Here is a 25,394-nt window from a genome sequence, read left to right on the forward strand (position 1 = left end):
TAACCTTCACACTTGGTGCACCTAATAGCACTTGTTTTATCTTTTGGCAATGATCGTTTATCTTCATGGTGCTCCCTTCTAAGATTCCCAAGTTTGCTATTCAACCTGATAATTTGGGACACAACGAAGTTGATATCTTCTATCAAGGTCGAACGTGTATGGAACATTCTAGAATGCTCAAAATTTCTAATTCCTGCAGTGAAAGAGAGGAAGCAAGAACTAACACAAAACACAATAAGTGGTTAGCAAAAGTAATGGGGATAAAATTATTAAATGGGCCTCACCACTCCTTATGTGTTTACACTCAATTCCACTCGTGTTTCACTCTCGAAGTGTATTCACTCGCTCTCAAGTTCTTGTTCAGTTCTTCAAAGAACCTCCAATCAACCCATCAAGAATTCAATATCAAAGTGAAGGATGTAACGAATCTAAGCTCAACTCAGGAGGCCAAGGAAAGGAAAACTCCAAGACAAAACCAAGGAAATTTAAAGACAAACTAAAAAGCACCAAAATCAAGAAATGGCTAAACCAAAGGGAGTGAATATGTGACAAACTAAGACCCTGACAACGAGAAAAGCACTTTAAAAGACAAGAGTAATCTAAAGAATGTATTTAGAATTACTACTGGAAATGTGAAACAAAAATACTTAAGCTAAACTGTGATGATTAATTCAAACTCCCATAAGCAATACTTCCAACAATTTAGCTCAAGGCACATTGTCCCACAACACAAGAATCCAAGGAAAATCAAACTCAAAGAGAAATGATGGACAAAAGACTCAAGAAAATCAATAATGAACAATTAATGACTCTAAATGGTAAGAACTAGGCAAAGTAGAATGCAAGAAGGTACTAGAAATTGAACCAGAAAAAGTGATGCAACACCACAATATGCACAGAGGAAGTTGTTGCCAAATGGATAAATGAGAGTGGTTGTTGCTCGGCATAGGCCAGAAAGTTTGCAGCCAAGTCCATAAATCAAAGGGTGGGTTGTTGTGATAATTAAAGGCACCACTCCAAAATAGGGAAAAACAAAGTGTTACTTTCCCCATTGCACCAATTCAGTGTTGCTTCAAGCTATAACCTCTCAAGGTATTGGTTGTTATCCAATCAAACTCTACATGGAAGTAAACAAAATTCTGCTGTGGTGAGGATAAATGCGAAAAGCTACTGTAATTGGAACCATTACCTCAACCGCTTGATGCAGCAAAATCAAAACCTGCAGTTTTTAGTTTCACCAATTAAACTAGGCCACCACCTTAGACTTGCATGGACTGGAACATGGTGTAGTTAATGGCTTGTGATAATTCCAATTGGTTGCTCCATAAGTCACCACCGCATGAGTTTTTTTAAACCACGTTCACTACACTAAATGCTGCTGTTAAATCAAAATCTGCACCGAAACTGCACCCAAAGTGTTTACTGCTCCAAACAGCACACGAAACTAAGCCCAATGCACCAATTCAAGAAAAAAATTTACTACACCGCTTGAAGTTTGGGAGTGTGGATGAATTTGCTTGTTCTAATTATATTGCTCCGAGAGAGACTACAACGCAACTTTGCTGCTCGGACTGCACTGCTTCAGACAAAATTTTTGTCTATGCCTCTAATTATTTGACTCAGCCAGCAACTTCACACAACCAGTCATTAACTAGACCAGCCCTTTTAAATTAGATTAAAAACGCTGCCACCAATGCTAATACTTCATGCAACTTTGGATGATTTTAGCAATCCATGAACCACGTGTATGCTGCACTAACGTTAGAAAATATTTTTTTCTATATTTTGGTATACCGTGAGTTTTCCAATTGATCAACTAATGAAACAAAATCATCGCACCACTTGGCATCTCTACTCTGGAACAAAATATTTGATGGATCAAAGAATAAAACTTCAGCTTAATAAGAAAGCACACCATGCGTTCGGTCAGATTGGCTAGCCTTTTTACTGCACCAGTTCACCTTTCCAAACTCCATCCTTCAAGAACAACACCTCAAGCTCCTTCTAGCGTGGCACCAGTAGATTGGATGATTAGGCAGTTTTTCCTGCATTACAATTTCCTTATAAACAACTCAAACTGAATGCACACCAATCTGCAGCACCGACTGGACAAAACTGTTCTGCATCAAAAGAAGATTGCCACCAAGCCAATTCAAAATATTGCAGCTTCTTGTTCTAGTTGGGTGATTGTTCTAGCTGCTTTTAAAGTCCATCAATTCAAATCATTCATACAACACGCTGCACCAATTTTCACGTATTTGGTGCTACAATGCTTGCTGCACCGCTTGGAATAAAAAAAATGTGGCCAATTGCTCACACCTCATGCTCGATGCTTCTAGTGCCCACCGCTGGTCAATGGAGCAGTATTGGATTCTTTCACTTCTCCATATGTCAACTTCAACCATGCCACCTCCAAACCACACCAAATCAATTGTTGCACCTAAGTAATGAGGCCAAACAAAAAAACTTCAGCTTTAAATCCCAAAAGTGTGTAACGGTTGCCCACAAATTCAAAATAAATGCTGGTTGTCAGAAACACATCCAATTTCCCTGCATCCACCGCTTTAGAACTTGTTCAACCGTGAGATAATGGGATGGCCTAACTTCTTGATATCACTAACATTCCCGCATGAAGCAAACAAGTGATACTACTACCTCACTATACAGCAACAAAGAATATCAATCCAAACCAAATTTCGTACCATGCTAGAACAAATCCAAGCTGTAATCTCTCTGAAGCATTTCCATAAACACCTTGTATGCATCCACTACCCTATATGCACCGCTTGAAAACCTGCTTGATTTAGTGTCTTGCACTGAGTGGACCACACAAAGCTGCTGGATGACAATGATTGTTGACACTTGTGAAAAGGAAACTGGTTGCTGGGATAGTGAGATCGGTGGTTGTCACCTCCAAACTAAAAATTGCACTAAATTAAGCCATAAACGGGTTATTGTCAAATGGGTTTCTGCTGCACCACATCTTGCCAGAAATAACACCGTCCGCATCCTTTGAATTGACCTACCAAATGTTGCTTTTTCCAATCTTCCTTTGGCTCAACCACACACGGAATCAGCAAAATAGTGACCATGACCTCTTCAAACCGGTTGGGCACACTCATTCACCACTTCTTATCATGGTCTTTGATTATAGTTCACATCGAAAGAGGAACAATGATCGCTTTCCGCCAGAAATTCTTCGGAGCTCACAAGAGCAATGCGTGAGAAGCAAACAACGAGAACCAAAACGCGAACAAATGCAAATGAAAATCCGAAACGACTCGAAAGAGAATCAACCGAGCTCTGATTACCAGATGATGAAGGACCGTCTCGGATTTGGGGAGGAATTCATCTAGAACGAAAATGGGTATGAACCCTAAAACGAAAAGGGGGAAAATGGAGGACGTCGATTGGGGGTTTTTGCGGAACGGAAGGAAATCACGCCACTTGGAGGAGATTCCAAGATAAGTGAGGAAGATCCGCCACTTTGAATCGGAGATTCAAAGATAAGGATCAGTGGTTCTGAGGAGAACCTCAAGACTTGAGAGAAAACTCACTGTTTCATAAAACTCAAATCTGAATACAAATGTTTCTCACAATGGCTTATATACTATGGGCCGAAACACCAAAAAGGCCCAACATAACTAAAGGTCTGGTAAAGCGCAAACAAAAACATTACAAGAATTATAAGAGTTCCTATTCTATGATCTAAAGCTAATCCGAGATCTCTTTAAAGGTCTTGGGCATGATCCCATCAACTGCTCTGAAAACCGTGTGACGATCCCGAACCACGCCTCCATCAGTTAGTCCGCTCTATGTGAGACTAATTGACTCCTTAGAGCGTCAGGATGCAACCTTACCTTGAATCCTTCCAAATTATATAGATAGGGCACCACCATGAACTTCCACTAACAGGGGTCATGGAATTACGTTCCGACCATTGAAGCACCACCATGAGGTTTCACCTAGAGGCTCATGGAATTACGTACTGACCATAGACCAATCATAATCAAACAATAAATGAATACTTATCATGCATATAAATCTCATGTGTAAGACCCGGGAAAAATTAAATAATTAATTAAATAATTATTTAATTAAATGCGGGTAAATAGAATCTTTAAGGTAATAAATACAGAATGTGTGACATGGAAAAGTACTAGCTCAAGTGGTTGAGAGTACTTTGATTGTGTGAGAGGACTTGGGTTCGAGTCCTATGTATGCTATTTTTGTGTGTTATTAAATTAGTATTATTTTTATGTGTATCAAACATGTTGTGGAGTTTTATAATAATTGAATTGTATTGATTAGTATGAGATATGAATTGGTTGAATGGTTTGGCATTGAGTGGCAATTGCATGGGTGTGGGTTCAAACCTTAGAGAGACTCAAATGAAACTTTATTTTTGCTATTTTTAGGTTTGTCTTGAATTTGAAAGGTTAAAGGAAACCCTAGTAAACTTAGCAGCCAAGGATGGCTGAAAAGGCAGAAGGTATCATGCAATTGAAGGGTAATCAACACTGCCAACAAATCTTAATTTCGTTTTCAACCATCAAGCATTATTAAACCACCATTATAAGGCTCATTAGTGGTAAAAAGGAGGGTTTTGGTTAGCTGGAATTGGAGGAGGTATGGTGAGGACCAAGAGTTCAGAGAGGGACGAGTTTCTGGAGTGATAGGCAAGTTGAGTTAGGAGGGTAATTTGGGAGGAAGATATTGGTGAACATTGGAGTTTTCAAGAAGTCAAATTTTGAGCAAGGAAAGCGTTAATCCAGGTTAGGGGAGCTGTTTATGTTGGTTTTATTTTGGATATGATAAACTATGCCATGTGTGATGAAATTGCATTGTGTTTCCTACGTTTTATGATTTTTTTGCAGTTTTTTGAATTTTTCCTAGAAATCGCCTGGCGGTGTTGAAAGACCGCCAGGCGACTCATACGTTCAGGACCCAAAAACTTGGTTTTCTTCATGCATTGCCTGACGGCAAGGTGCTGCCCGCAAGGCGATACGAACTGGCTTGTCCAGTTCTTGCGGATTTTGGGTGTTTCTGTGATGCTGGATGCTTGGGGTTAATTTACATGATGCCTTGCCATGGGCGCATTGATTTGGGGTTCTTATTGAAAGTATTTTGAGATGGGATGGATTTTATTATCTAGGATATTTAAATAATAAATGGAAGATTAAATGTGTGCATGGGGTGTTTCTTACATGTTGGTAGCTGCTATGATAGTTTGGGTGTCCAAGTATATGTAAAATACTGATCAAATTGGGGTGGAATGAATAAAAGTGTAAGAGTTTAGAAACCGAGTTATATTGAGTATGAGAACTAGTTTAAGATAATTAAAAGGGAAAATGATGGGTACAAAAATTAATTGGGTATATGGCAATACTTTGGGTATGGTAATGTTCACAGAATAAGTGGTAGGGATACTATTGTTATTTGTGGCTTGTTCGGTTTGAGAATTAAATGAGGTATGCTATGACATGATAATATTTGAGTTGGCCATGAATTGATTGAACTAAGTGTGTTTTAGTTTTGGTGATATGTCTTAAATACTATGAGTGGTGTGTGGAATTAGTATTGCAAGTTGAGGTCTTCAGACCTATAAAAAGTGTCAAAAACCAGTAGCATTTCGCTACTGGTATGGCACCTAGCCGTGCGGGGCAGACCGCTAGGCGGTAGTGCCTTAAACCAATGGCAGTGGCCACTGCCTGCAGGAGGCGCCTGGCGGCAGGGTTGTGTCCGCCAGGTGGTGACAGAGAATTACAGGCTCTGTTTTGTCAGCGGCGCCTGGCGGTGGGAGTGTGACCTCCGGGCAGTTTTCTGCCAGTATCCGCCTAGCGGTGTCTAGGCGGTGCCAGGCGGTTTTTGTGGCTGTATAATTGGTTGTTGCTTGATTAGTGGACTTGAAGGAATAAGTTCACTTCTTTTATGCTTGGGCTTGATGGACTAAGTCCAATAGGGGTCTGGGATGTGCTTGGTGGTGGGGATACATGATGGGCATGGAACCAGTTGGTTCTCGTTGGCTACTAACGGGCGAGGAGTCCTTAGTATGGTGATTGCATGCGTCGAGCGCACGATGGGCATGGAACCAGCTGGTTCCCGTTGGCTACTATTGGGCGAGGAGTCCATGGTATGGTTATTGCGTGCGTGCCAGGGTCCAAGTTGAGATGACTTGGATGTTTACTACGGATGAGGAGTCTGTAGGGCAGGACTATGAGCGGGATTGGCTCGTAGGGTTGGACCACGAAAGGGTTAGGTTCGTGGGAGCACAGGGAAGTGCCAAAACCTAGTTTCATGCATAGGACTCAGGAAGAAATCTGAGATCAGGGGTGGATAATTTGTAATTAACATATATCAGTAATTTTTTTATTGGGATGGGTATCACATTTAATTTGTTTTTATATGCATAGCTCACCCTATTTGTGTGTGTGTGGCGATGATCAGATGATTTATTATCCAGGAGCAGATGATTTGACAAGTGAGCCAGGAGACGCTTGAGACTAGAGAGCAGGATCATATGGGCTTTTCGAAGATTGAGATTTTTATGTTTTTATGTTTTGAACATTAGCTATTTTGGGCTTTTTTATTTGTAATAATTTTGACTGCGAACATTTACAATGTATTAAACTTTGCGATTTTAATTTTCCCACGTTTTGGGAACATGTGTTTATAAATAAGGAATTACTTATATTATCGTATTTATGTCCTTTTATTTAATTGCTTATGGTATTATCAAAGTAATATTCCTTAGGGATGTTACATCAAGCCCACCTCTGAAACCAATCCTTATTCATGTCACATGTGGAATCCATACCAACTCATTCTTCCCAATCCATGAATATAGAATTTCCCCTCATACCAATACCATGCCACTTTAATACCAACCATTTCATTTAAAACACATGCCAGGGTTATACCTAAAATTCATCATTTCTCACCCATGAACCATTTCCATATCTCATATCAAATCCACATCCAACTCATCATATTCAATTCATGTTAAACTCATAAGCCACAATCCATAGTTCATCTCACTCATACAAAATCACTCAATTCATGCTTTAAAATGTATAATCAGTCCAAACATATGACTATCATTTCCAAACCAAGAAAACCATAACACAAACGCACTAATCGCCCAGCTCCTCGCTCAGGTAGAAGGATCTCGCTCAGGTGAGAGAGTCCTCTCGCTCAGGCGAGCCCCATTCGCCTAGGCGAGGGCCCGAAAAGGGAAATAGTGAACTTACGCGTATTCTCGCTTAGGCGAGACCTATCTCGCTTGAGTGAGACGTTTTCTCGCTCAAAAACAGAGTTGGCCGCTTGAGCGACTACTCGCGTAAAATACCTTGGGCGAGCCTCTGTTAATCTCGCCTAGGCGAGACATGCTTGCTTAGGCGAGAAAACCAGTGCCCACCATTGTTCTCTCGTGCAATAGTCACACAACGGGATCCAAGCAATCCAATAGTGCATCTCACAAGTTCACATCAATACACAAGGCATACATAGAGAAATGACAGTGGCTCAAGCAGAAAAACATAATAAAAGCATGAACCCTAGCTTCCCTTACTTGGAAAGAGTTAGCAGGAACTTTGATACACAACAACGAGCACCACAGTCCTACGGACAGACCAAGTAATTGGAAATAAACGGTGGAACAGAACAGTAACAAGGTTACCACGAAACCCTAACTAGGATTATGAAAATATAGTTGGAGAAGAACTAATATGAGCTAAGGAGTAACTTACATGACTCAGAGAACGAGACTAAACTAGCTCGAAGGTGGTGAAGATCCAAACCCTAATAGACGGAGACGACTGCAACTCTTAGGACAAAGGGGTTGTTTTCTGAAAGTGAGCAGAATGGTTAGGGTTAGGGCAGATTAGGTATGAATTCTCCTTTTGGGCCAACCCTTAGGCCCAATAAATTGAGGTAGCCCTTAAAATAAAAGGGGCAGAATATATGTGGCCCTTACATTTTAAAAATAAAAAGTTTAAAATTCAAATGTAAAATTTTAAAATAATTTTTAATTTTTTTATAATAACTTAAAATAATAAATTTGAAATTTGAAAAGAATTTTAAATAAATTTTAATGTAAGATATAAATATAAATAAACTTAATCTTGTTAAAATTTAATAAAAATATCAATTTTAATAAAAAATATTTGTATTAACTTGAAGAGAGAGAAAATTCTTAATTTAAAAAAAAATTGTTACTGAATTTAGGCAATAAAAATACAGGAATGAAATTCGGACTAAGATAATGAAACCTGGCATGACAATGACACGTGGCACTGTCACTACCACATCACACCATCACTACCATGTAGAACGACGTTAGCTTGATACATGACAAATTTTTATTTTTTTAAAAGAATAAAAAAAGTAAATTTACAAAAAAGAAACCAAACTGACACGTGAAACCTCTTTAATGTTATTACTGCAGTACTGACAAAAATGACCTTATTGCATCAAATTTACATGATAGGAACTAATTTGAGATACAGAAAACAAAGAGACCAATTTAAAATTTTCTTAAAAAATTGGGACAAATTACATAATTTAACCTTAAAATAATTACAAAAAGTGCAATTATGATAAATAACAAATACTTTATGAAATATTAAAACCATAGGTTTGGCCGACGATAAAAAAATATAATAAAAATAAAAAATTGAAGGAATCATAGTAAGAGTGGGTTGGATCGATGCTCCATTGTTAATGTTTTATAATTAAAGGGCCTAACTAATGGTATAATATAATAAAATAAAAATTAAAAAACATTTCTCTCAAGAACTAACGTAAAGAAATTAATTATTGAATTAAAAAAATTAAAAAGGACACTTAAAAAGGGCTTGACCGACACAAAAGTTGATAAATTAATAAAAGAATTAAGAAATATTTCTGTCGAGACACTACAAAAAAAATTATATTTTAGATGGGGTTTTTTAAAGGAGGTTGTAATAATCCCTGATAGACCATCCCATAATGGAGGTTTTTCTAAACCCCTTATATGTGCCAGTGGTTTTTAAAGAACTGCCAGAAATTTCAAGCTTTGCCTATTTTTACTTTACCTCTTTTGCATTTATTTTTCATATATTCTTGCTCATTTTCATTTTCAGGTAAAATCTAATTTCTTTTAGTCTTCGTCTTTTAAAGGAAATACAATCTCACTCTCTAATGCTCGCGACCCTTCGTCATCAATTTCGCTCTTGCATCTTTGAATTCCAACATTTAATTGGTAAACGGTTTCAATTGCATTTTTGATTTCTCAATTTCTCACGTCTTAAATCTCAGCGGATTTTTCTTTTCAGATGTGTCTTGCTTCGATATCTATGGTGTGTTTTAGGTTCTATGGTGTCTGTGTCGTGGGTTAACGGTGGTTGCTCTGGTGAAGTTTTCATGGTTGAATGTTCACAGCGTGTTGCAGGTTCCCAACCAATTCACAGGTTCGTCGTTGCTTCGAAGGTACACGACTATTTTGATGATTTACGATTGCTTCAATTTCACGGTGTAACTATGCCTTCCAGAATCACGGCTGGTCTTTGTTTTTTTCCTCTCTTGAATAATTGTACTTTTTTTTATATTTGGTATCCCTTCCAAATCAGTAAAAGAACTCAGCCTTAGGAGTTTGAAATTGACCAAGTTTCCAATTTCTTAGGGCAATTCAGAAAGCTTATGACAATTACTAATACTCAACATCTTCAAGGAAGTGATATTACACAGCCCCTTAGGCAATCCAACCATATTCTTGCTATACTCAATATTCAAGTCCTCTAGATTTGGAAAAGCATCTGACATTATCATGTTACTGTTTTTGAAAGCTTGTCTTGTATTATCACACATGTACAAGGATAACTTTATAAAATTCTTCAATATGACAAAGGAAGGAATGAAAATTCTCTCTAGCCTAATTCGTTTTAGATTGTTTAGTGAGCCAAGTAGCTCAAAATTGATCATTTCATGATCTGTGATTCGTTTTAGATTCATTTTAGATTGTTTATTTCTTTTATGTTGAAGCCTTCTATGTTTTTCAGACAACCAACAGTTGTCACATTTGGTTCTTCTTATCTGACTTCATTATGCACTCTTATATTGACATTCGTTTTGATCTTCCTAAGTGAAAATCAAAATAATGTTTGTTTTATCAGTGTTACAGTTGAAGCCTAGAAGTTACTGAAATGGTGAATCCGAATTCAAAGATGGAAGTGTTTGGGAAGTTTACATGGACCATTACCAATTTCTCCACATTAGACTCTGAGGAATTGTACTCGGATACGTTTACTCTCGATGGCCACTCATGGTGCTTCATTCAATTCCTGTCTACTCTACATGTTTCTCTTTCTTATGATTTCATCTGTTTTTCTAATTAAGTTTTTTCACTTTATTTTTAGGAGGGTTTTTATATATCCAAAAGGGAATAAAGTGAGTGTTTGTCAATTTATTTGGAATTCTGGTGCTGCTAGTATGCCTCAGAGATGGGAAAAATTTGCAAATTTTAAATTCATTCTTATTAATCAGCTCCGTCACAGAAGGAATATAATGGAAGGTATATTTCACACTTATCTCTCATTTTGATATTTGAAGTGAAATTAGTTTCTGTAAGCAATTTCATAATTTTATGTAAAAACTCTCCTGTGAATGTATATTCAATTTCTAGAAGAATATGTTCATTTAGCTTCTAATGACCCCTTTACCTTTTTCTATCTTTAAGTTCTTCCTTAATACTTCAAAATCCCACCTTTGCTTGATTGTCAATCTTATTGGTATGTTCTATATATTATCCCAACCCAGTTGGTGTGGTTTAATTTTGTAAGTGAAAAATATTTTACTTAAGAGGTACACATATTCAAATGGATTCGGTAAAGCTGCAACAAAACGCTACCACCCTCACTCATCTATTATATATACATATATCTTATTATTTTGTTTTAAACTAGTTGTTAAGCAACTCACTTTTGATATATGAATTTTTCAGAAATGGGTGTGTTTTAACTTTGGCATCAATGTGATTAATTTATGGTGATATAATTGCAAAATTTACATTTTATCGTGCCCCAGAAGTAGAGATATTCATGAAGCCTACAGACCTAACGTGCGTAGTTGTTCCTGTTTTTCCTCCATCAGAATCCAACATAGTATTGTAGAAACTAACATTTTAGTCTTCTTTATTTTCTTACATGATCCATCATGATCCTTCTGCAACTGTAATGGATTTGGAAGATTTTAAGATTTTTAACTAAGTCAAAAATTTATAATGTTTAAAATTTACCAACTTTACCAAACCGCTACTTTTAAGCAGATGAAACTTTGATTTTGTATATTATCTTGTGATAGAAGATTCTATTACTGTTTTTTGTATTATTATTTATGTAAATTTGATGCTCGCGTGAGTATTTAGTGCGTTAAGTTGCCCTATTTCATTTAACATTTTTGTGATGTGATAATTGCTAGTTTTAGGAATTTTTTTACTAGAAGAACTAAAATCAGAAACATGAATCTCTGAGAAGAAAAGTTCCATGAAGTATATTGAATACTGAACTAAAATCAGAAACACGAATACTTTAATTCTTACATACTTGAAATTTATCTCATTTCATAATTCTTACATACTTGAAATTTATCTCACCTAATATTTATCTCTTGATGCAAAATCAATTTAATAAAATCTTATTATGAAATGTTTAGAATCTAATACAATACAATATTGATCACGTGAAGGCAATAGCGGGGGTTTTAAAAATCTCAAGCAATAACGGAGGTTCAAAAATCCCAAGCAATAGTGGGGGTTTCAAAAACCCTAGACAATAGTGGGGGTTTTCAAAACCTCAGGCATTAGCGGGGGTTTAAAAAACCCCAAACAGTAGCGGGGGTTCAAAAACCTCCAGTAAGTTGCACTTTACCAAGGGTTGCTAAAAACCCCCAGTAATCTGTTAGCCACGCTGGCTCTTCCAGGGGAATTGCAAACCCCTGGTAAACCCATTAGTGGGGGTTAAAACCCCCAGAAACGCCAAATATAACCCTCACTAAAAATAATTATTTTTGTAGTGAGAGAGCTAGACCAACTCAAAAGAATTAATTATTAAATTAAAAAAATTAAAAGAGTCACATGAAAAAGGCCTAACCGATGCTAACAATTAGTATTTTTGTTTTTTTTTTAAAGTTGGGTCTTTATGACGAATTGTGTTAGAACAGGCTTAGTTCATTCTAATAATTAATAAATAAAAAATAACAAATGTGATCTTTAAGACGCTTACACGTTAGTGGGCATTGATTGTTAACTGTATGTGTAAAACAAAATAAAAGGAAAAAGTAAATTTAAAGTTTTTGTTTGCCATCTCACTCTCATTAAGAACACCAACTCTTCCTTTCTTCTCTATTATGCCTTTTCCCTCTTGCGTGTAGTGAAACTTGTTTCCCACTACCCTTATCAAATCTCACATATGCTCACTTCTGCATTTCCATTTTTTTTAAGCATTGTCCTCCCAAATCCTTTGTTACCATTTAATAAACCCTTTGTCAATGAATTATGATATGGGTTGTAGAAGGTCTTCGAAATTTAGGTGATAAAGAATCTTCAAGTAAGACGAATTTGAGGACAAATTCTCTTTAAGAATGAAGGTATGATAGAAGTCTATTTTCTAAACTTCAAGTGATACGAATTTGAGGACAAATTCTCTTTAAAAAGGAAGGAATGATAGAGGACTATCCTAAAATCCCATACAACAAGAACTTGAAGATGAACTTTTGGGTTTTCTTTTAGAAATTAGTTATGTTCTATGTTTTGGGCTTTGAGCTCTTTTATAATTAGTTTATGTTTTTATGTTTTGGACTTGGGCCTTCTTGTAGGGTTATTAGGTTTTCTTAAACTTATGTGACTATATATAGAGGTACCAAAAACAATGTAGACACTTTTTAGTCACATATTGAATTTGATTTCATTAAAGAGAGGATTCTCTTTGTTCTTGGCTTAGGCCTCCGGTTCTTATCAAAGATTAACATCTTTGTGGCGAATCTTCACTTGACTTATCAATCTGCTAGATTGTGGCGTCCTCCATCCATATCTTATTTCGCGTTCTTTTTTGATTTATTCGTGTCGTGCCTCTTGAGGATTCAAATTCAGAAACGATCGTACTTTTTCCTAAATAGGATCGTATCATCTAAGGATGGCAACGGGGCGGGGCGGGCACGGGTTTCGCTATCCCATACCCATCCCCATAAAAAAAAACTCATCGCCATCCCCATACCCAAACCCAACGGGTATCAAACTTTTGTCTCATCCCCATCCCCACCGGGTAACGGGTATAATCTCGTACCCGTACCCATACCCATTTTCTTACTACTGCAATATTAATTTTAATTAATTTTTATAAAATAATAAAAAAATATGGTAAATGAAACATAATATTATTAAATATTCAATATTAGAAGGATGGTTGTTTCTTTGATATCAAATACTTTAAAATAAATTATAATTATTTACATTTTAGATTATAATAAAATTTCATGAGAACCAAAACAATTATTAAATTTGCAAATATTAATGAAACATAGTTGATAAAATTAAAAAAAAAAATTAAAACATACAAAAGGAAAACAAATATTCAAATTAAAATATATTTTAAATGTTTGTTTACTTCAATTTTTAAATTCTAATGAATCTCTTTTTTATACACTAATAAAAGTTATAATATATCATTTGATCAAAATGATACAAAGAACAAATAATAATCATAATAAAAGTTTAAAATAAATTATAATTGTTTACATTTTAAATTATAATACCAAATAAAATTTCATGAGAACCAATACATTTATTAAATTTACAAACATTAATGAAACCTAGTTGATAAAATTTAAAAATATTTTTAAAAAAATATAACAGAAAAAAAAAATATTCAAATTAAAATATATTTTAAATGTTTGTTTACTTCCATCTTTTAAATTCTAATGAATCTCTTTTTTATACACTAATAAAAGTTATAATACATCATTTGATCAAGATGATACAAAGAACAAATAATAATCATAATAAAATTTTAAAATAAATTATAATTGTTTACATTTTAGATTATAATACCAAATAAAATTTCATGAGAACTAACACATTTATTAAATTTGCAAACATTAATGAAACCTAGTTGATAAAATTTAAAAATATTTTTAAAAAAATATAAATGGAAAACAAATATTCAAATTAAACTATATTTTAAATATTTGTTTACTTCAATCTTTTAAATTCTAATGAATCTCTTTTTTATACACTAATAAAAGTTATAATACATTACTTGATTAAAATGATACAAAAAAAATAAGGAAAATTATCTTTTGACAAAATTTTTTAACAAACTTTTGACAAAGTTTCTATAAATAGAATTAAATATATTAATTTTTTATTTTTTAATCAAAATAAAGTATTAATTGTAATATTTTTTTTACTTAAAAAGGTAATTTGTCAAAAGTATGTCAAATTTTTTTGTTAAACTATCATCTTCCAAAAAATAAATAATAACCATAATAATAAATTTTTAACATAGTTCTTGTATCTTTTGAACTTCAATTATGTTGGATGGTGATAAAAAAATATTTATGACAATTACATGAAATTTTTATATTATAGTAAATAAAAGTTACTTATACAATTATAGTGAAAAAATTACAGTATGATTGATAATGAGTTAGAAAATAAAAAATAATTAGATAAAATATATTAAAATAGTATTGTACATAATGAAAATAAACAACAAATAAAAATATTAAAAAATTAACAAATGTTTACAAACAATATGAGAGAAATAAGGGTATGATAAGTTGAAAAATATCTTAGAGATCTAAGAAAACTTTTCAAATATCAACATATATACTCAATGTTTGAGAAATAACAAAAATTGTATTAGCGAAACAAGAGAGTTCTTCAAATGAAACAAAAAACTAATAATAATAGGTAAATGATTTTTTTTATATTACCTAGTAAACGAAAGGTTTGCGCTATTAAATACTTAAATTGAGAGTATTAAAGATTATCATGTGAAAGGAAAATATATAATAAATAAAAATATTAAAAAATAATAGAAATATTTAAATGTGAGACATAAAAAAATTTTAATTGACATACATCTTTTTAATATAATTACATAAAGATTATGATAAGGTGACAAATATAATTGAGATGCGAATAAGTTTCATGACAAACCAAATAATTAGAAGAAATAAAAAATAATATATATATATATAGTTACTTAATTAATTGTGAATATTTTAATAATTTAAACGGGGACGGGTATTATGGCGGGGATATGTACATCCCCATAACCATCCCCATACCCAATTAAAAAAGTCGGGGATTCCCCATACCCATACCCATACCCAGTCAATGCGGGGATTCCCCGTCAAAATGGGGACGAGTTCGGGCAATACCCACGGGAACGGGTTTATTTGCCATCTCTAGTATCATCTAGTATCTAGAGCAAGGTTCTGGTTTGAATTTCCTCTTCTATGTTATTTTTCTGTCATATGAAAAAAAACTACAATTTTCAATCTCTGCTTGTTCTGTGTTTTGTTTTAAAAATGTTTGTTTCATTTGTAAGGAGTAAAACCCCTAAGGTTGTTTCCAAAGACGAGATGCATTTGGGAACCACATGCGTAAGAGGGATAATAATGAAGAGGAGCATGGTTTTAGACCAAGGCGAGATCAAAGACGAGAGGAGTTTGGGAACCACACACCTTGAAGAGATAAGATGATGGAGGAAGATTATAATTCCTAAATTTAATGGAGCTAATGACCCAGACGCCTACCTGGCATGGGAAATGAAGCTTGACCAAATTTTCAACTCTTACGATTATGAAGATGATGATAAGGTGCTTATGGCTTCCTTAGAGTTTGAAGGCTATGCTATGAATTGGTGGAATCAAATCACCATGGACATAGCTAGGAGAAAGCGGTTGCCAATTTCTACATGGGAGCAATTAAAGGTAGCTATGAAGGAAAGATTTGTGTCTCCTTATTATAAAAAAGAGATCTTAAACAAATTACAAATACTTACACAACGAAATAGGACTGCTAAAGAGTATGTTCAAGAGATGGAGGTCACCTTGATGTAAGCTGAAGTGGAAGAAACACATATGGCTACAATGGCTAGATTCTTGAATGGATTAAATAGGGAGATTCAAGATGTGGTGGAAAAGCACCATTATGAGACCTTGGAGGATCTTATTCACCAAGCCACCAGAGTGGAACAACAACTCAAGAGAAGAAGCACCTACAGGAAGTCATCCCCCTTATGGAGAGATAAGGAGAAATATAAAAGGGAGGAAGTTACTTTTGCCATTCCTAAATCTAGGGAGAAGGAGTCTTCAAATGGTAAAGTAACTTCTCAATCTAATAATGATGATTCTTCACGTTCTAGTTCAAAAAAATGTTTTAAATGTTTGCGTAGAGGACATATAGCAGCCGAATGTCCCAACAGAAGAACTATGATGTTGTTGGAAAATGGTGATTACATTAGTGAGCATTCCGCGGGGGAATCATCTAAATCATCTAGTAGTGATGGGGAGGAAAAAAAGTGTGAAGTACCACCTTTGGAGGGAGATCTCGATGGTTAGGAGATTGTTGGGTAGTATGAATAAGGAGTTAGATGACACTCAAAGAAGAAATATTTTCCATTCTAGATGTATGGTTAGGGGAATGTGTGTTCACTCATCATTGATGGAGGAAGTTGTACAAATGTCGCTAGTAAACAGCTAGTGGAAAAGCTTGGTTTGGTGACATCTATACACCCTAGTCCTTATACTTTGCAATGGTTGAGTGAGGATGGAGAATTGGTGGTAGATAAGAAGGTGAACATTGCTTTCTCTATAGGTAAATATGTCAATGAGGTAGTATGTGACGTGGTACCTATGGAGGCGAGTCACTTGTTGTTGGGGAGGCCTTGGCAATATGATAGAAAGGTAACCCATGATGGTCTAACCAATAAGTATTCTTTCTTGTTTAAGGGGCAGAAGTTGTCCCTAATACCTTTATCTCCTAGAAATGTTTGTGAGGATGAAATTAAGATGAGAGTGCAAAGAGAGCAAGAGAGAAAAGAAGGAAGAGAGAAAATTCCAAAAAAAGGCAAGAAAAAGGAAGGTAAAAAAAGTAAGGAGTTATAAAAGCCTTTTATTGAGAGAAAAAGAAATAAACATAGCGTTGATTAAGAAACAACCCTTATATTTGCTTATGTCAAACAATATTTGTCTCTCTTCTATGCAAACTTATTTGTCTTTAGGTATGGCACAACTTCTCAAGAAGTATGATAATGTCTTTTCTAAAGACATCCCTCATGGTTTACCTCCTAAAAGGGGTACTGAGTATAATATAGATCTCATTCAGGGTGCATCCCTTCCTAATAGGCTAACTTATAGGAGTAACACAGAAGAAACTAAAGAGATACAGAAGCAAGTGGAGCAACTTATGGACAAAGGATCAGTTCAGGAAAGTTTGAGTCCCTATGCTATTCTAGTCATTCTAGTACCTATGAAAGATAGATTAGGGACGATGTGCAATGACTGTAGTGCCATCAAATATATCATTATAAGTTGCATATTTGACTCGGGAGGACTTTTCAGAATTCGGGTCGAATTCTCTCCAAACAGGGGAGAATGATAAAGAATCTTCAAGTGAGACGAATTGGAGGACAAATTCTCTTTAAGAAGGAGGGTATGATAGAAGTCTATTTACTGAACTTCAAGTAATACGAATTTGAGGACAAATTCTCATCAAGAAGGAGAGAATGATAGAGGACTATCCCAAGATCCCAAACAAGAAGAACTTGAAGATGAACTTTTAGGTTTTCTTTTAGAAATTAGTTATGTTCTATGTTTTGGGCTTTGAGCTTTCTTTTATAATTAGTTTATGTTTTGGGCTTGTGCCTTCTTGTAGGGTTCTTAGGTTTTCTTAAACTTATGTGCCTATATATAGAGGTACCAAAAAGAACGTAGACACTTTTTAGTCATATATTGAATTTGATTTCATTAAAAAGAGGATTCTCTTTGTTCTTGGCTTAGGCCTCCAGTTCTTATCAAAGATTAACATCTTTGTGGCGAATCTTCACTTGACTTATCAATCTACTAGATTATGGCGTCCTCCAACTCTGTCTTATTTTGTGTTCTTCTCTGATTTATTCGTGTCGTGCCTCTTCAGGATTCAAATTCAGAAACAATCGTACTCTTTCCTGAATAGGATCGTATCATTAGGTGGTGGAGTTGGTCATTTTGAAGCGGTGAAGAACAAGTATTGTGTCAATGAGCTAGGGGTGAACAACATAAAGAAATTGGGTTTTGAAGACTATCATATTTTCCCAAATTCCATAATCCTTTTGAGTTATGAGGTGTATCACAAATTTCGTAAGTTGTCTTCAAAACTTTCTATTATTTCGTTGCTTAGTTGGCTCATAGGTTGAAAATGGTAATTTTTTAAGATATCTGATAAGTTGAAGGTCTTCGGAGGTAAAGGAAATGGTTTGTTGAAGAGCTCCATTTTTTCATTCTGAAGAGTTAGAGAAAGCGATGTGTGGTGGTGAAGCGCAACGTTCCTTCGGGGAGGTGAAATCCTGTGTCAACATTATCCAGAGGTTAGTCTTTCCCATCTTTCTCATTTTATGTATAAACTATACCAAAATTTTCAAACCATGCTTAAAGTACAAGGTTACAAAAGTACATAAAAGAACACATATTTTTCAAGCTATTTACGTATCATATGTGTTACTAGTTGCTCTACTTTTCTTAAATGTTAATGCAATGCGTGATGATTAGTAAGATTAAAACGAGAATTAAAAAGATGAATTTGAACTTACTCTACTGAACAATGATGCAGATTAATATGTGAATCCAACACAATTAAAAGTAAAACTCCAAAATTAAAGAAAGCAATAAATTGGGACATTAACGAATAAAACAATCAAACTTTGTTATCTAAGCTACACTAATCTTACTTACGTTTAACCAAAAAAGGAAGTGACTTAGATAATAGAACAGTTTAACCACTTCTTGCGTTTTCTTTTCAGATGTTTCCTATTTATATAAATTCAATTAAGCTAAAATCTAGAGAATTACAAGGCTTCACCAGCTCAATAGTGACTTAGCCTAAAATTGTCTAGGCCCAACTTCAACATTACAAGGTTGATTATAATAGCTCTAGAATTCCAAATGTAGTGCAACAAGTTGAAAATGTCTTATAGCTCTAACTTGGACTCCTTCTCAGCCCATTAGATCTTTAAAGGTAGCTTTAGGCATGTCCATATGCCTTATTCAGGTCCATGAGTTTTACTAAAAAACATATTTTTCCTACCATGTGTAATTCAAAACAAAATTTTTTCCCTAGCATATATAGAATTGGCTAACTGATAAGTGTCTAGGCTACATAAACTTTCGTATGATTTTGGCATTTTTTTTATGCTTGAATTGTTCATATTTAGCTTTATATTACAGAATAAGGTATAAAGAAATAGATAATTATGAAATTAATGTTGTTTTGATGTAGCTGAGCCAAAGAATTGGTGTTAAGCACTCAAGGCAATAAAGAAAGAATTCAAGTTTTGGCCTTATAGTTGAGTAACGATATTTTGGTGATGAGTCACATAAGAAAACCCTCATCATAAGGAAACCTGAAGCACCAGATTATGGAGCTAAGCCATTTAAGAAACCCTCCAAGGAAGGTAGCCTTAAGTGTTGACCACCAAAACATAAGGTTGAGTTAGAAAGAAAACTTGCCTTAATAGGAAACCCTTGTTGTTGAGCATTAACTGGATGAAGTTGAGCGCTACCATGGAACTCTATGAAAACATGGCATCACCTTTGTTTTAAACATCACTTTCATAACGGTTTATGCATTCTTTGTACTAAATTAGAACACCTTGTCTAGAGACACAGGGGAGGCATAACAACATCAAAAGCTTGTATTATTTTCCATCATTATGTACAGTTGAATTGTCATGTGTTGATTAGTTCTAATTGATCTTAACTCTCTATAGTACTACTACGTCTTTAATATTTATTCATGCTTTCATTCAAATGTTTGTGATTTGATTTATGCTTTATTGCTTGGATAATTTGACCACTCATCTTATCTTACTCGTTTAGATTAATTTGGGAAACTAATCTTAATTTGTGGTTCAATAAAATCAACTCATGCTTTTAGATGTTAGGAATATATTTAAGGCTCTAGTTGGATACAAGGTTTTGCACTTAAGGCAAGGATTCATTTAATCAAGCGTTGAGGAATCACATTAAGTCTGAAGTTCTTGGGTTCTAGATGTCAGTAATGGAACTAAAATTACCTAAGAGAACTCCTAGAACATTGAATGATTTCATATTAATTAAACAAAGATCAATAGCAACACAACAAAGGAAGGTGAAATGAAATCTAACCTCAACATGCTTTTACTATTGCATTCTTTACTTAATTGATTATGTTTTGATAATCATTAAATCACAAGAAACATTATTCCATTACATAAAATATTCCATTGAATCTCATTCAAATTTAAATATTGGATGATTTTAAAAAGTCTCTATGGATCCGACATTTGATTTATACTACAAATGCACATTGTACACTTGCTGGAATTGATTTGAATTAGACAATCATCACTAACTTCACATATATTTGATGAGTCCATTCATGTGTAATTTTTTTAATTATGTTTAACTATAGAAGAACTATATAATGAGTTAGTTGAATTTAAAAATAAGACCTATGAGATGAGTTGCCAATTTAATATTTTTTTACTTGTTTGTAAAATTTAAACTCAAAATTGATCATAACAACAACAAAGAAAGGTACCCTTGGGGTGAAGCATAGCATTGAAGTGATGTGTTGTGCTTCTTTGATCAGTATGTTTGATCTTAAGGTAATGGCTAAACTAAATAATTGTTATCTTCAATCATAGTTAGCTCGTACCGATTGTTTAAAGTGGTTTAAAGTAGTTTTTATGGGTTTCTTAACGTTGAACAAGATAAATAATAATTTTGAACCCATTATTAGTGAATAAACCAATTATTCTCACTCATTTTTGGGAGTAGGTAAACCAAATTATATTGTAACCCTTGTCAAAAGGTGCAACTCATTTTTAAGCATTGAAGGTAGAGTTTGCATTTACTACCTTAGGATAGGGTATGATAGTACAAAAGTTGTACTAGTGTATCCTTTAAGAAGACTTAGAGAAGAGTTCATTATTGGTTTTCATGAATTTGTTTCGATCATAATGAACCAAGCTTGTTATAAGTTAGATGGAGGGATAAGGTGTCCTTGCATATAGTGTATTTGTGAGAAAATCCTTAAGCCATCACATGTGAGGGCTCATTTGCTACAATATAGGTTCAAACCAAACTATAAGGTATGGGTTAATCATGGAGAAGAATGGCAAAATGAGAACAAGTTAGGTTATGCATCTACTAACTATGGGAATATGAATATTGTTCATGAATTTGGGTCAGTAACACAAATGGTGTATGATTCATACATACAAGAAAGCTTTGACAATGAGAGTATGTATGAAGGGGAGGCCCATAATGGTAAGGCACAAAGGTTTTATGATATGTTAGTTCAACAAATAAACCAATTTATGATGGAGCAACCGAGTCAAGATTATTAATAAATGTACGACCACTAGTTGCTAGATCCAATATGCATGTTATTGAGAAGTGTTTAGACTATTTCATACAAATGTTAGTTCATGTAACCTCAAAAGATAATTGCATACCGAAGAACTACTACGAGGACCACAATGTAATATCATTTGTTGACTTGAAGGCTCAGAAGATCTATTGTTGTGAAGTTGGTTACATGTTGGATTACAAGGATGATGAATATTTAACTAAATGTAAATTTTGTCATTTTCCTCGTTATTTACCTCTGAAGGCTGAAAGTGGAAGATACAAAAATGTTTAGAGAAAGATAGTGTTTTATTTTCCTATCATACCAAGATTATAAAGACCATATGCATTTGTTGAATCTACAACAAAATGAGATGACATTTTGAAAAGAAAGAAGATAATGGCTTTTTGTGACATCTGTTTGATGGGAAAACTTGGAAACACTTCGATAATGTAAATCTAGATTTTGCTACTGACCTACGACATATAAGACTTGGTTTGTATTTTGATGGTTTTACTCCTCATATCCAGGATTTAACATATTCATATTCTTGTTGGTTTATATTTGTTACTCATTATAACCTACCCCATATATGTATGACCAAACTGTACAATTTTTTAACTTTTCTAATACCTGTGTCAAGTAATCCAACTAAAAAACTAGACTAGTACTTGCAACCTCTTATTTATGATCTAAAACAATTGTGGAATGATGATGTCTTCACATATGTTGTCTTTGGAAAATATTTTTTTTTTATGCAAGCTTGTTTGAGGTGGACAATTAATGATTTTTCAGCTTATGGGATGTTATCTATGTGAGACCCGGGAAAAATATTTTTGATTTGATAGAATAAATAAATGATGTGTTAGGTGCATACTTATGTTATTATGATTATGCTATGGTTAAAATATGTGGTAACTCATTTTGTTAGAACATGTTAGTGGAAAAGACCTTGATTCAATCCTTATTTAGAGCACTTATTAGTTATTATTAACACTAAAAGGAATTTTGGGTGTTGGGGAAGGTTAAGAGCGAATTGGGAGTTGACTATGAAGTGTACGTGTATTGAAAAATTGAAGACAAATAAGGATAAGGTGAAAAATAATCTTTGTTTAGCAGAAAAATTAAAAGTTGATAAGTTTATATTAAAATTTTAATAATGAGTAGAAGGACTAATGAGCAATGGCAGATCTCTTTGGGGCAGGAAGGGCCTGGGCTCCCCAAAATTTTTTTTTTTGAAGTTATATATATATAATATAATATAATATAAAAATATATTTGAAATTTATTAAAATTTTAAAATTTTTTAAATTGTAGGTAATATATATTAGAAATTCATAAAAATTAAATTTTTTATTTAATCATAATATTTAATGTAAATACATAATAAAATATAAAATTAAATATAATAAAAAATTAAAATTTATTTTTTTCTTTTGGTCCTTGTTGTTATTTAAAAATTGATACTAGTATTAAATTAATTACACCAACAAAGTAAATTATCCATATTAAGAGTCTCAATTTTAATGAAAAGATTATTGATATGTTTTGTGGAATTTAACGAAATTTATTTTAAAAGACCGAATTACATGAGTTTTTAAAAAATTGGGACCAAATTGAGACTAAAAAAAATTGGAGGACCAACTTAACATTGTTAAACGAAAGCATGAATCAAAGGAGTAATTAAACCAAATATTTATTAACATAATTTTTATTTTCCTTTTCATTGTCTTTTTAGTTTTTCACAAATTGTAATAATCTCCCACTCTCATATGTCTTCTTTTTGTTTTTAAAGAAAAAAAAAGTTAGACATAAACTCATTATATTTCTCATTTATCCTCTTCCTTTCCCATCTCTTGTCTTACTTGATAATGAAACATTTTTTTTTATCTCATCAGCTTTTTATGTATTCATTTTTTTTTATGAATATAGAAAAAAATAATAATGTATTATGTATTAATAATAATGAATATATTTTTCTTTTAATAATTACGTGTCTTAATTTTTTATTAGATTATGATCAATTATTTTTTAGTATTATTTACAAAATAGGTATATTGATAAAGAATGGAAGAATAAATTAATCATTTAAGAGTGATGAAAAGGAAATTATTGACTAAAATAAGATAGATTCTACCTCTTCACATATTATATTTTGAAGCATTATACTAATGATAAAAAATGTTCGGTTAGAGAAGTCATTTTTTGAAACATTATATTAATGATCAAATCTAATGATCTCAAAATTATATTACTTTGACCCCTCCGACACTTTTGGTCAAAATCCGTCACTGATAATGAGTCATAGTTTATTTAGTCTGAGTAATGTATAATATGTTAACGGGTTCAATTCACCGATATAGTACAGTTGCTTTTATGGTGCAAATTAAATTGGTGAAATGGAAAGTTGGATAAATAAATGTGCAGTGAGGGTGATGGATTGAGGATTACAAAATAATAAATGTCATTTCTTATAAAAATGTATTAGAACAATTATAAAAAGTTAGGGTTCATTGAATTCGGAGGAGATATGAATTTTAGGTTTGGAGAATAGGAAATATAAATTTCACCTTATGGAAATTTGAGGGTTGGTTTTCTAGTGAAAGTTCTTAAGAGATAAATCTTGGATTTCTAGCTCAAACTCTAGTGAAATTTAATTGGATATAAACATTTGAATTGAATTTTGACGTGTTCTTGGTGCATCTACGTGGAAGATAAAGGTTACAGTGAATTGGGATGATGTAGGCATTTGGATGTAGAGAGAGGTAGAGTAACAAATATTTGGATTTAAAAGAGAAATAGTGGAATAAAAAGTTAATGTGAATTAATTTTTGGTTCAGCACTTTAAGGTGAAAAAAATAAACGGTTTAGAGGTTTTAATTACAAGTTAATATGATGATCTGCAATTTTAAGTGTGATATACATGGAGTATGGATAGTATAATGAGTTCGTAAATAATTACTAGGCTGGCGGAATTAAGAGAAAGAATATTGTTAATGTTAGAGTAGTGATAAATTTAGGGATATCATATACATAATAGCAAATTTATTCCTTATACCGTTGATGGAGGAATGGTTCAGGATCGTCAGGGATTTTAGAGCAATTGATGAAATCATGTCCAAAACTTTCAAAAAGAGATCTCGGATTAGTTTCAGATTGTAGAATATGAACTCTTTTATAAGTTTTGTAATGTTTTTGTCTGGGCTTTATCGGACCTTTAGTTGTGTTGGGCCTTTTGGTGTTTCGGCCCAGAGTATATAAGTCATTGTGAGACACATTTGTATTCAGATTTGAGTTTTATGAAACAATGAATTTTCTCTCAAGTCTCGAGGTTCTCTTCAGAACCACCGATCCTTATCTTTGAATCTCCGATTCAAAGTGGCGGATCTTCCTCACTTAACTTGGAATCTCCTCCAAGTGGCGTGAATTCCCCCAAATCGACGTCCTCCATTTTTCCCCATTTGTTATAGGGTTCATACCTATTTTCGTTCTAAACGAATTTCACCCCAAATCCGAGACAATCCTTTATCAACTGTATATTGGAATCAAAACTTTAATTTATAAAAGAAAAGTGATGATGTAATTAATAATTAAGATACAATAAAACTAAGTATGCTTTTGAAACACATTGTTGATAATTGGGTTTTATATTTTCATGTAGGTAGTATCATTTTATAATTACAATGATGATCAGTCTATTTAAAAGGCAATGTGCAAATGATGTGAAATGTAGTAATGATAAAGTGACAATTTTACTATGATA

General features: G+C 33.5%; 1 protein-coding gene across 5 annotated transcripts; it reads left to right on the forward strand.

The window, feature by feature from the left end:
• The first annotated feature begins 8,999 nt into the window (after nucleotides 1–8,999).
• LOC114195420 (MATH domain and coiled-coil domain-containing protein At3g58370-like) lies at nucleotides 9,000–11,294 on the forward strand. 5 transcript variants are annotated; one of them, XR_003606479.1, is made up of 4 exons: nucleotides 9,000–9,241; nucleotides 9,315–9,468; nucleotides 10,152–10,303; nucleotides 10,395–10,685. XR_003606479.1 is itself a non-coding variant. In XM_028085887.1 (4 exons), the coding sequence occupies exons 2-4, from the start codon at nucleotides 10,182–10,184 to the stop codon at nucleotides 11,145–11,147; spliced, it is 363 nt and encodes a 120-aa protein (XP_027941688.1). In that variant the 5' UTR covers nucleotides 9,129–9,468; nucleotides 10,152–10,181; the 3' UTR covers nucleotides 11,148–11,294. The 5 variants fall into 5 exon arrangements, 3 of the variants coding, with proteins under 3 accessions (XP_027941688.1, XP_027941691.1, XP_027941689.1); XR_003606480.1 differs by having other exon boundaries at nucleotides 9,000–9,122; XM_028085887.1 differs by adding an exon at nucleotides 11,062–11,294 and having other exon boundaries at nucleotides 9,129–9,468; nucleotides 10,395–10,549.
• The last annotated feature ends 14,100 nt before the right edge of the window (nucleotides 11,295–25,394 follow it).

Source organism: Vigna unguiculata, chromosome 8 (assembly GCF_004118075.2).
Source record: "Vigna unguiculata cultivar IT97K-499-35 chromosome 8, ASM411807v1, whole genome shotgun sequence".
Taxonomy (NCBI): Eukaryota; Viridiplantae; Streptophyta; class Magnoliopsida; order Fabales; family Fabaceae; genus Vigna; species Vigna unguiculata.